The 13,510-nt window shown below is 38.7% G+C and overlaps 1 protein-coding gene across 10 annotated transcripts in view; it reads left to right on the forward strand.

Annotated features, from left to right (window-relative positions):
- Window positions 1-792: 792 nt before the first annotated feature.
- ABI3BP (ABI family member 3 binding protein) overlaps window positions 793-13,510 on the forward strand; it is a 265,345-nt gene continuing 252,627 nt past the window's right edge. For 8 of the 10 annotated variants that reach the window (XM_080656576.1, XM_080656578.1, XM_080656582.1 and 5 more), the window contains exon 1: window positions 832-996. In XM_080656576.1, the coding sequence (XP_080512702.1) occupies window positions 918-996 (79 nt within the window). In that variant the 5' untranslated portion in view covers window positions 832-917. Of the gene's footprint in view, window positions 997-13,510 lie in introns of all 10 variants that reach the window. The other 2 variants (XM_080656581.1, XM_080656584.1) reach the window with 1 other exon arrangement.

Raw genomic sequence — 13,510 nt, forward strand, 5'->3', positions numbered from 1 at the left:
TGGAGCAATTTGTTCAAAGGCATATGGCATACACATTTAAACTCTGGTCAGTTCTATTGCAAAGCCCATCTGAATTATTAACCATTAGAATACACTGTCAGGACATTTAACCTGTCTAAGCCTCAGTTTTTCTCACTGATAAAGTGGTGATATCATCATACTTTCTATACAGCCACTGTGAGGATTAAATTACAATAATGTGGGCAAAGATACTATTACAGAACATGGACCAGAGCTGCGGACAATCAGTGACAATGAATTCACTATGTCTCTGTATCTATATCTAGAGACTATCAGTATGTGTATCTGTGTGTGTGTGTGTGTGTGTGTGTGTGTGTGTGTTTGTTTTTGTGTGTGTACAATGAATAGCTGTGTAGCCAAGTATTCACTTTTAAATGTTTCTTATAATACTGGAACTTCAGAATGGTTAAAAGTGCATTTTTATGAGTTTACTCCCATTTAAAAGAAGAATTGGATTGGAGTACTAGATAATTTAAAACAGTTTCCTTCCTAATAAGGTTTTATTTTATATTTTTAACGTTCCAATGGTTTTAAGTATGTCTTTTCTGGATTTTTAAAAATAGTTCAACCAATGTTTCAAAATTGACTAAATACTTTTTCTTTCACAAATAGAGATTGAACATAAGTTTGATGTTTATATCACAGAAGGAAGAGACAGACAGTTATAACCTAGCAGGAAATGTGATGATATGTTTTTGCTGCTGTGCCTTTCTCTTTTTTTTTTGGTGTGAGAAAGGGTGTGATGTCATTCTGTCTCCACCCCCTGTGAGTAAGCCCACGGCACGGCTAAATGCAGCCGCCCGCCTCTGTCACCCGGAGACAGTCCACTTAAATGCAGCTCCAGGGTTGCGGGACACCCACCAGCATCACTCCCCGTGTGAGGTGGCAAATGCAACATGCTGTCCAGCTTGGGGTGTCTCCTTCTCTGTGGAAGTTTTGCACTAGTCCTGGGAAATGCACAGAAATTGCCAAAAGGCAAGTAGCTCTGATGTTTTGTGTTTTAACAATAATTTTTAAGCGATACTAGTTTTGAAATGTTGACGTTAAGTGTGATCTGCTTTTCCAGATTGGGGGTGGGGGGATAATGTTTTATAGGGTGGACAGTCTAAGTTCAAATGTGTGAAGGAGTTATTTAAACTCTTACTTTTTTTTCCTCTCTCTGTTATTTACTTTTCAATTGGATCTCTTTATTACAAAAATAAAAACCAACTTCTTATTAGGTTTAGCAGATGTTCACAGGAGCTTGAATGGTATTGTGTCAAACTACAGTATTTGTATGTGGAATCAAATTATATAGATGAGCATTGTAGTCTGTTAAAAGAGTAGTTTGGTGTTTTTATCCCCCTTCCCAGAGACTAAGCCAGTACTATCTTAAGGTTTTTAAGAAGCTAATTTGGAAACCTCAAATCTTTGGTGTAAACCTCACGTACACCTGTTCACTTGGAGGTTTGAGGATCCTAGGCATGGCTCATCGGTCATGTGTTAATTCATAGACACGATTCTCCAATGGAGTTTGGATGAGTTTTGATCTGCTGGACCGGACACTCCCCCCTTTCCTGGCTAAAGTGCTCTCATTTTAGAATTGGTATTTTGTTTACAAATGTCATCAGCAGCAAATTAAAATTTTGAAACAATCTTTTGAGCCCATCAGCATGAAAACAAGAGCTTTCCTCTCTCCTGCCTTTAAACGTAAATGTTACATGTACTTTTTTTGTTCCTTTGCAAAGGCACTTTCCGAAGCCAACTCCAGGTCCGAAGAGGCTTTTTACGGTGACAGACTGCTTTAGTCAGCAGGATTAGGAAAATTACAATGGAAAATAGTGGAGGTAATGCAGAGCCACAAGCTTGTCAAAACCCTGCTGGGCATGGAGTCAGAAAGCAAGGTTGTTAGTGTCAGAACATCCGAAAGATCCTTCCTAGTGGATAGTTTGTCCCAAGTGACAATTGTTCTCTCCTCAGTGTGTTGAGTGAAAGTTGAATCTAGAATTGTGAAGGCTGAAGGGTTTGGCTAGTTGATATTTAACATGATCACATAAAGAGTAAAGAAAAAGGCAAAGTTCAACTCTGATTGGATAATTATGCAAAGAAAAAAAAAACAAGTACACACTATTAGATTTTTATCTTCTATCAAGATTTTTGTTTTTTGATCATAGAAGTGTTGCAATAAATCAATTATGAGCCACGAGCATAAGCATTCAGAATTAATTGTTCCTGCTGCTGAAACATTTAATAAGAACACACCATTTGAGAGGAATCCAGGGGTTTTCTCAGGATCAATTTTTACCTTGGTTTTATTTTCCCTTTTATTCACTGTGCAGGGATGATAGTCACAATTTGCTACTGCAGATTTCTGCAAATTCCAAGTGATTTAATTATCATGTTGTAATCACTGGGTATAAATCTGTTGACATAATTTTTAAAAATATGTTATGGTAAAAAAAATTATCAAAACAGCCACAAAATTCTTCTTTAGTCCCAATGCACTTTAATCTGAAGTATTTTTATCCAGGATTCTTTTGTAATTTTTGAAAATATCCATAGTTTTGGTAATATTATAAAGTAAGTGGAAGTCTCCTTGCCTGTAACGCTGTATTTTTTCTTTATTATGAAAGCTATGAAGAAACTTCCTTTTAGCTTTAACTGAAGTTGTCTTTCTCAAATTGTATTTCAGGAATAGGTGTACTGGCCTCAAAAGGGGGTTGGGGAGCATCTGCTCTCCATCAATAACTTGGGGAGCACTCATGCTTTGTCTGCTTTTGGGGAGTCACAATAAACATAAGAATTTTACAGGTTCTGAAACTTCTTAGTTAAGAAACCTGTCCAACTTTTTTAACCTGTTGTTTCCCAAACTCATTTGACTAAGAATGCTTTTCTGGTGGTATAGCTATATCTTGCCACGTCTTTCAGCAGAACACATTTGGGGAAATGCTGAAATAAACAAGGAAAAAGGGGATAACACTTTTTCTTCTTTTCTACTTTAGACTCAGGTAAATATAATTTGTGATCTAAGAACAGGATAGAATTTTGAAGCTAGAAAGTATACTAGTGATCACATAGTTTAGTGTTCCCTGACCTTTGGGTTTATGAACCAGTAAAAATACAGATGTGTTTTTAATGTCAGGTCCTGCTATGGAGGACATACTTGAATTTTGCCAGGTAAGGATGTCAAAAGAAAAAAAATCACCATTGTTTATTAAAAAATAGCCACTTTAACAGATTTATAAAATAAGCAAATTTATGCAAATATATCCATTGTTCTTATTTTTCTCATTTCACCTCAGACTGATGAAGTTCATCACAGGCCAACATTTGGGAACTACTGACCTAATACAACCATGTATTTTCAAATTAAGAAGGGCAGGGGAAGCTTAGTAACTTTCCTACATTGATGGAAGAATCAGACCTGGATCCTGGGCTTCTGACTTGAAACTGTGTTCTATTTGAGATATATAATATAATATAATATAATATAATATAATATAATATAATATAATATAATATACATGGTGGGCCAAAAGCAGGGTTACAGTTCATATGGAAAATAATACAATAATTGATAAATAATTTTACCTAATAATAGACAAACATGTAAATTGACTGTACCTCCACTACGCCCACAGCCAGAGTGAGTATGCAAATTAACCCAACAAAGATGGAAGGTTAATTTGCATATGCAGGTGCGGAGTGGCCGGGAGGAGCGGGACGCTTGCTATGGGGGGGGGGGGGCGGCGGAGGGAGCTACAGGAGTGGCGCTCTGGACAGAAGCGAGAACTTTCCAGCTCCCAGGGTGGGCCGAGAGCGGGGACTTGCTGGCTCCCGGGCGGCTGGGAGTGAAGCCAGGGGAAAGAAGGCCTATTCTTGCTCGAATATCGTGCAATGGGTCTCTAGTTTATATATATAAAATCCTAAGAGACTGTTACAACAGGGAGACTGGATGACCGGATGACCAGCCTGTAGCTATGATGCGCACTGACCACCAGGGGCAAATGCTCAATGCAGGAGCTGCCCCCTGGTGGTCAGTGCACTCCCACAGCCAACCTCCCATGGCCAGCCAACCTCCCATGGTAACCTCCTCCTGGACAGCCAAGCCCTGATCAGGACTGGGCGAGATGGCCCCGATTGGCCCCGATTGCCAGTCTGGCTGAGGGACTCCACCCATGCATGAATTTGTGCACTGGGCCTCTAGTAATACAATAATAAACTCTGTGTTTTGTGTACTCACAATTGTAGCCCTACTTTTGCCCTACCCTGTATATATATTTTGTTATTTATAAGAAAAAGAAATGATTTTTAATAAGAAGTCACTCAGTGCATGTCTTAAGCATGTTTGCATATCTAGTCACATACTTATAGAAAATAAATTATAAGAGTCTTGCTGCTTTTTAAAAGCTTAGAGTTGAGCCCTAACTGGTTTGGCTCAGTGGATGGAGTGTTGGCATGTGGACTCAAGGGTCCCAGGTTCGATTCCGATCAAGGGCATGTACCTTGGTTGTGGGCACATCCCCGGAAGGGAGTGTGCAGGAGGCAGCTGATCGATGTTTCTCTCTCATCAATGTTTCTAACTCTCTATCCCTCTCCCTTCCTCTCTGTATAAAATCAATAAAATATATTAAAAATAAAAAAATAAAAGCTTAGAGTTGAGATGGAGACTATTATTAACAGACTTCTTGTCTTCACTTCTCAATTACTATATTCTTTGATAAATCATTTATCTTTGCTAAGTCTCAGTTTTCTCATCTGTAAAATGGGAATAATGTTAATAATCACACAGTATTTTAGGAATAAATGCAATAAGAGATGCTAAGCTTTTAGTGAAGAGTCTAACATATAACAAGTATTCATTCAATAAATATTATTGGGTCACAGAAAAGTGGGTCAATCCTGAAAAAAATATGCATTCCAAATAATACATGTGTCCAAACTGTCAGATAAATCTCTTGGAGGATAGAAAATGTGGTGACAAGTTCTTGGCAAAAAGGTGGGGCAAGGGAATAAGTGTTGCCCTCAATGAGAGAAGGCCTCTACCATGTTCCAGCCTGACCATTGTCAACACAGTGTTTGATTGTCGGTGGAAATCTGCACCTTTGCCTTAGGATCAGCTTTTGCCTGGAGATTGGTAAGGCCTCATGGAACCTCCAGGAGACATCCTCTTGCACTTGTTTTTCAGGAGGAGGATTATGCTATAACACACAGGCCCTAGAGAAGAATTACCACATTGTTTTACACCTTTGACATCCCTGTGCTCCAGCTACCTCGCAGAATCTTTGTTCTTGGCACCATAAAACTTCTTTCCCCCTCCCTGGAGTCCAGGCTAAAGTAAAAACCACAGAGAACACACATATAGTAAAGGAAGCCAACAAAAACTTATAATGAGACATGAGGAGCTTGACATACCTCTTTGCAGAAAATCCTGTGTAATAAGCCAGAAGGCAAAGGCTACTATTTCTAGCCAACTCTATCAGTCCTCCTGAGGCACATGGGCAGAGAGCCGCTACAGAGGAGCATCCAAGATACAAGTGCAATCAGATGGGCCAAGGGCATGAGGCTCTTGGGAGCGACTCTTGGCTTGTGGCAAAGGAAAGACACATCTGGCTCTTTGCCTCAGGTTCTTACCTGACAAGGTAGAAATCTCTGACTCCAAGGACAAAACACACAGGGGTAGATGATAATGACAATAACCCTCATAGCTATTAATAACCGTTACTATTATTATCACTGATAACATTCTTTGAGCTCATATTAGTTAGTTGTGGTAATTTATGGCTAAATATTCTTAATGTGGAAAAATCTAACTAAATTTCCAAGCTTTCCTATAAAGCAGGTGTTTTATTACTCTCATTTTATAGAGCATAAAAAATGTGTGCCTAGTGTTTAAGTGATTTGCCCAAAGTCACTCAGCCAGCAAGTGGTAAAAGACTATACCCTTAATTTCCATGTAGTCCCAGTTCTCTGCTCCATGTAAAGATATGCTAATTTGTTCAAGTAACAAATTATAGTACATATGTATGTAGAACTCCCGAGGCTGGGAAGACACAGCTCAGCACTTGTCTTCAGGGAGCTGACCAGTTACTGGAAGAGACAGGGATGTGTAGGCATCATTACAATCAAGTGAGATCAGCATCTGATTTGGGAGAAGTACAAACAGCTTTGAGAACAAGCAGGAGAACCCAAACCTGACAGAGGATCAAGAATTATAAGAGAACTAGTGGCCCAGTGCACAGATTCCTGCACATTGAAAGGAAATTAATTAGAAGAACGATTTGTGTGGTAATTACATTACTGAAAAAAATTACATGTTAAAATAGTATATATAATATCTATAATAATAAAAGTTTAATATGCTAATTAGACTGGACAGCTGAATGACCTTCTGGATGACCTTCCGGATGAAGCCGGGGCTGCGAGGGCTGAGGCAAGCTACTGTGGCTGTGAAGGCCAAGCCCCTTGCATGAATTTTGTGCACTGGGCCTCTAGCAGTATTATAAAATTAAAATGTGTGCAATTGGCACCAGAAAGAGCTTTATATGTATCGCACATGTGCGAGTCAAGTTTATTTTTAAATTGCCAGTGTGCATCCTATGTACTGGCCGGTCGGACAGTAGGATGGACAGGCGGTTGGTCACTTAGCCTTTTATATATATAGATATGGCACCTAAGTAGAGGCTTAGAAGACAATTCAGGTTGGGGTAAAGGAGGATGGTTAAGAGGTGAGGGGCCTTTCCAACAGGGATATGTATAGGGCCAGACCAAGGCAACCCCCAGGGTCCAGAGTTCAGTAGGTGTTAAAGTACTCAGAGGGGAAGCCAAGACTAAGAAGTCCACACAGGTTGCAACTTTGTCTTCCTTGTCTAGATCTACCCTGACTCCCCAAGATTGATCACATAGAGGCAATAGAAGGCAGTCTTTGGAGAGAAGGGCTCCTACATCTTGCTCTATAAACTTTACCAGCCACTCAACTGGGGTCTGGCTCTCACTCTCCATGGAGACCTCCCAGGTTGACAAAACAAGAATGTGTCACTCCAAGGGTCAACTCCATTTTTTCAAAGGGGATTGATAGTTGTGAGCGGCTGGAGAGGATTTCTTTCATCTCAGGGCAAGGAGGTTGTAGGTGGGGAGGAAAACAGTGAGGAGTAAAAATAAACCTAGTGGGAGGGGTTCTGCTACTACTTGAGTAATATAATTTATGTATTGGTGGGGCTGTATTAAAGAGTACACAGGAAAAATGGTTCTATTCCTACAAGAAAACAAAAAAGTTCAAAAATCACAGAAAATTAGCTTAGCATCCTTTATAGCTCTAAAGTTTCTTGAAAGTTTTAGTGATTTGTTTGTCTATTCAACTACTATTTATTGAGCATCTACTAGGTAACAATGAGATCCAACCCCTGCAATAAGAGAAACTTGTATTAGAAATGTAAAATTTTTTCAATATGTTGTTGAAAGTATTACATATGTCCCTCTTTTTCCCCCATTGACCTCATCTAGCCTGTCCCCATCCCCTGCCCCAGGTCTTCACCAGGAATATAAAAATTGATCAAGTATAATTTGTTTTGTACTAAGACTATCATAGTTAGAACCCAAGGTTTAAAAATAAGGTTTGCCTGTGTTAATTATACATTTACTAGTTTACTATCTTAATGAAAAGATAGTTAAAATGTTTTTGTAGGTTAATATCAGTTGGCAGAAGGTGTGTTTGAGACCAAAATGAGCTATCTGATGACAGGAAAGCCTTTCGGGAGATGTGACCAACCATGCCATCTGGGTCACTGTCCTCAGAAAGATTCCCTTTGCCTGTTCCCTAATTTTATAAATTGTCATTTATGAAGGTAGGTATAAGACAAAGAATATGGAATGTAAAAAGATGAACTTAATAAAAGTGAGCTAAAAGATAGATAGGATAATCTAATGTGAGAGACTAGAATAGTAAAATAAAAATATAAAAAATAAGTAGTATCACCTAAAGAAGGAACATACTAAAAATAGAAAAAAAATGGTATATACACATACATTCTATTAAAGTTATGTTTAAAGAATATAATAATAATTCACTAAGTTGTTATATATCATGCATGGTGTTTAATGCTGTTTACTATATAAATTATCTCATTTTATTCTTATGCCTATGAAATATATATTATTACTGTCTCCATTTCACAGATGAGGAACTAAGCCTAAGGAATATGTTAATTATCTATTGCTGCATAACAAATTACCACAAAACTAGTAGCTTAAAACAACACATTTATTATTTCACAATATCTGAGGGTTAAGAATCAGAGTCTGGCCTACCTGGGTCATCTCCTTCAAGGTCTCTCACAAGACTGTAGCAAAGGTATTGGCCAGGACTAGGATCTCATCTGAAGGCTTGACTGGGAAAGGATCCACTTCCAAGTCCTACAGCTGTTGGTAAAACTCAGTTCCCTGATGGTTGTTGGTTTGAGGGACTCGTTTCTGCACTGGCCATTGACCAGAGGTCACCTAAGTTCTTTGTCACATGGGCCTTCCTATTATGGCCACTTGCTTCATCAAAGTGTACAAGCCCAGATGAGTCTGCAGGCAAGATGGAAATCATAATCTTATGTAGTTCAATCATGGAAGTGACAGGCCTAGTCCTTGCCATAGCGTATTGGTTACAAAGCAGCTCACAGACACTGTCATACTGGTGATTACACAAGAAATGAATGCAGGAGGAGGGGATTATTAGGGGTTATCTTAGAGTCTATCCACAACAAAATGGGCAATGGCTAGGAAATTATATAGTGGAACTATGGATGGAGAAAATCTAACTCCAGAGAATATACTGGTTGAGCATTAATACGCCATCTACTTCCCACAGAATTGAGCCATTCATTAGTGGCAGATGCCAATTTGTCTTTCAGATTTTTTTTTTTTTTTGGTGTTAATAAAACAATTCTTTCATAGTATCTAGGAATCAAAACACAAAATTTAGGTTATACACAGAACATATTCTTAATATGACACCCAGATGCTTATAGACTAAATACTGTGGGTTTTCCCTCTAGCCCACAGTCTCTTATTGTGTTGGGATGGTCCCAAAGGTCTAGGAGGTACACCGTAAGAAAGGTAGTAAACCTCAAGGTTTCAGGCTATTTTGTGAAGGTTCTGTGGACAGCTAGACTGAGTCAGGACTTACTCCACTGCTCATAATGTTAGCTTGGGTTCCCCACCAAGAACCTTCCACAGTGAGATTTTTGGAGTATGTCATAGGTTTCCCTAGTCTAACAAAACCCTGACTTGTATTCCTAGTGATTTTGGTAGAAATGTGGGAGCCTTGAAGCTAATCTGAGGATTTTAAGCTCTCTTGATACAGCAAGCATCCCCTATAGAGTCAACTAATGCTCCTCCCTGCGGAAGTCCGAAAAGAAGGTAGATGTATCGCCTTTATAGAACATTCATTATTCTCCAGTCATGGACTGTATATCTAAAGCCCATACATAAGAAAGCCAGACTGAAACCACCCACTCCAAGCACCTTCTGGCCAGATTAGAAATTAATTTTAGAGAAAATTGAGGTCCAATTTACACCTCACCTGTCATATAGCAATTCAATGTTTTCTTTAAAAATAAATTTAGTTATGAGTACAAATACTATAGCATCTATCCCAAATGTTGTAACCCATATTGCACTTAGAATAAATGAAACTTTCCAAAATATCAGTACTCTTCTGCTTCCCTACTCAGTTATGATTTTATTAGTCTGAGGTGGGAGACTTTTAAAAATTCCTCAGATGATTCCAATGTGGCCAAAGTTGGAAACCACTGATCAATAGTTTTTCAAAAATTTGCATGTGTAAGTGGATGATAAACCTTTCTGGATAAGTGCAGGGTAAAATTTAGGAGTTGCAGTAAATTATTTTGCTATTTAAGTTTTAATATTAATTTAAAGATTTATTATTTATTTATTTACTGCTTCATTCCAGGATTTTAAACCATTATTTGAAAAAAAAATTGAGAATTCCTTCTCAAGCTGTATAAAATAAAGAAATACTTATAATTGAGATTAACATTTGTTTTTGGTGTTAAAAATGCTAATCTTTCACAAAGTCTCAGAAGCCAGATCTAAAAAGCTATGGCAGATTGTGTTTTTCAGGACTGGACTTACATTTGTTCATTTTATCATTCAACTAACATTTTTTTTAAAAAAAATATCATATTAGGATTACAAAGATGAGTAAGACACTTCAAAGAATTTGAAATTAGTAGTATTTAAAATGACTTGGCTACACCAAAGTCATTTTCTTTTAGATAAAACTGTGTCTTAATTCTTCAACTAACATTAGTAGGAGTTAAACTACCCCATTGTATTGTCATGTACTAGCTTTAAGTGATGTGTGTGTGTGTGTGTGTGTGTGTGTGTGTGTGTGTGCGCGCGCGCGCGCGTGTGAAAAATATATATGAAAAATGAATTCATGTAATATGTTAAGAAAAACAAAGCACCCCATGATCTCAGTCAATGCAAAATACAGGAGTTAAGCAAATGTTCAATAAGTTTCTGTATTCAGAAGGTCCAGGTTATCTGAATTGCCTTTGGAATGGTTCCTTTAGTTGTGCATACTATTTTATACATTCCAGCTCATCTTCTTTCTGTTTTATTCTAAGGAAAATTTGTGGGCATGTAAGACGATTTATAATCGGAAACATATTCCACTGTGTCTCCCATACAGTCTCTCCTCTCTGAGTGGAGAGCGAGCCATTGCCAGGACATAGCTTGGGGGGGGTGCCTTGCTTCCCACAAGTTGTCAAAGTGGAGTTCCAGATTTCCTTTCTCCTTAAATGCCATCCTTTGATTTTTCCATTCTGCTGGTTGATAAGAAAACATTCTGGTTTTCCAAGGGCCTTGCTAAGAATCCACTGTGCACGTGTGTGTGGGCGAGTGAGACCTAACAGGCTTTCCTTCTCCGAGAGCAGCAGATTCTGTCGTTGAAGGCGGGGTTTGGGGCGGCTGCCAGCGTCATGCTGGCAGAGAACCCTGGAATTCAGTCCTGTTACTGATATGCTGGCAGGGGATACAGGACAGTTTCCTTCTCCTTTCGCTTTCCTAAATGGAGTTACAGCCAGCTCCAGTCAGGAAGTTTAGGACAAGGAATCAGATAGTCTGAAGAACACCCCCTCCCGTCCTCTCCTGGCTCATCCTCTGCAAATACCCACCCGATCATGTTGTCACAGAGTGGTTCCCTAGGTACGCACATTTTCATAAGAGTTAGAAGATGTTCTCCATGGAGTTTCCTCTAATCTGTAGTTTCATTATGAACTGGAAAGATAAATATTGGAAAATAGCGGTAGGAGGGGCTAGTAGGGAAAGCCCAGGAGTAAGGTGAGCCTGGGCACATGTCCTGACCTCTCTCAACATCAGATTTTCTTCCTTGAAAAAAGGGAATCATAAAAATAACAGTTCCCTTTTTAGCCTCCACTAATAAATAATATCAGGGTGACTTTAATAGAGTTTTTTGGTAGTAATTTTCTTAACCTAAGTAAGAGGAGATGTGAGGACCAGACACATTTTTTTCTTTAAATTTTTTAACTTTTCAATTACAGTGGACATTAAATACTATATTAGTTTTCGGTGCCATTTATACAACTTAAAAACTCTTTACATGCTGCGGCAGCTAGAAGATCGCTTAGACACTCTGGTCTCCTGGACACTTTCTGAAAAGACACTGAGCTGAAAGAAAGCCGTTGGTGGATGTTCACGTTGACTGTCAGGGCCTGTGTTGTGTAGCCTCCGTGGCACGGGGACTGAGGAGAGGAGCCATGGCACTGTGGGTTTTTTAAACATAATTCTTGCTACGAGCATTCTGCTCCTATCTGGGTCCAACCCCCCCCCCCCGCCCCCCCTTGCAGGGTTTTGGAAGGTCCTGCTCAAAGCAGATTTATCTTTTATTGTGAAAGATTTGGGAATACAAGTCGTGGTTTTTGGTCATTTTTTTCCCTCCACATATTCTTGGGATGCAGGTCTGTGTATTTGGTTTTCCCCTGGACGCCTGCTGCAGTCTGTCTGGCTGACTCAGGTCCTGGGTTGGTCTGATCAACTGGCTGATCAGTCCCTGGTTAGATTCTTTTTCCCATCCTCCCTCTTTTTTATTCCTAACCCTGCTTTCCCTTTAGCCTCTTTCTCTCTTTCCCTCTTAATTCCCTCCTTTTCTCTTTCCCCCTTCTCTGAACACCATTAGAGTCCCCAGAACTTCCTCCTGGCTTTCACCCTAGTTTCTGCTACTGGCCACGTTGGCCCTCGTTCATGCCTCACAGCTGACTCTTCATCTGTTTGGATATAGCAGAAATCATTCCTTTGGAAGACAATGCACACTTTATTTTTATTTTTTCAAAGCAGGAGTGGGTGTTTCTATGTCATGCTAAATGTTCCACTTGATTGAAAATACCATGGTTTCTCACTCATTTATCTTGGCATCAGCAAACTTGCAAAAAGCACAAATCTCCATTCATCTGATCAACTCTGTGCATGTCTTATTGGACAAGCCATAACTATGTACTAGTATTAACACCAGTTCATTCTTAAAAGGTTTTAAATATGGCAACAACATATGAATGATAAAAGTCAGATATTACAGTGTTATTTTGTAAGATCACTTTTCTATTTGCTTCTGGATTTTTGTTCCATTGTTGCTGTTGGAGTTTAACATTTTGAAGACCTTGCAAAGAATTTTGCAGTTTTCCAGTGGTTCATTGAGTTGGATCTTGAGTTCAAATGCCATTTTTCTCTTCATTTGACTGGTAGCCAACATTTCCATGAAACCAAGTTTCTGTGTCCAATGTCCTCATGAAATTTGATCCTCTAATTGGCAACTGGGTCACAGTTGCAGACATCTAACACTATTTTTACATACTAGCCTCTGATTCTTTGCTGTTCTCCATAGGTGACTTCCAAATTTTCCTCTCACTCTTTCTATACAGCCTCCTCTTTCGTATCTTTTTAAAGTTCTGATCCTTGTGCTTGGAAGACTCCATGATATCTGCCATGGAAACGTTATGTATTCTGTAGGCTTTTAGACTTTTTCAACCATATTAACAGTAATAATGACTAGTGAAAAAATGTATATATAATTAGGTTTCCAGATCCAAGTATGTGTGCTTACACACATGTGCCATTCTGCATTGTGCTGGTTCACTTTGTAATACAAATAAAAAACAAATAAATATTAAATAGATGAAAGCCCTAGGAATGGATTAAATTGGGTGTCATGCACCATTGATTTTTGATTGGTCAATAATTTAGTTGCAAAACTATTTATAAAGTCTTTGACTGGAGAAAATAATTATTTTTATTATCCTGTTTGGGGAACAGTAACTCAAATATTAAATACTAATATTATAACTGAATCACCAGAATGACAAATAAAAAATATCCTTGAGTCACTTAAAAATTAGTCACAGGGGTGTAAAGTATAGCACAGGGAATATAGTCAATAATATTATAATAACTGTATGGTGCCAGATGGGTACTAGACTTATTGTGG

Source organism: Plecotus auritus (genome assembly GCF_963455305.1).
Source record: "Plecotus auritus genome assembly, chromosome: 2".
NCBI classification, from domain to species: Eukaryota; Metazoa; Chordata; class Mammalia; order Chiroptera; family Vespertilionidae; genus Plecotus; species Plecotus auritus.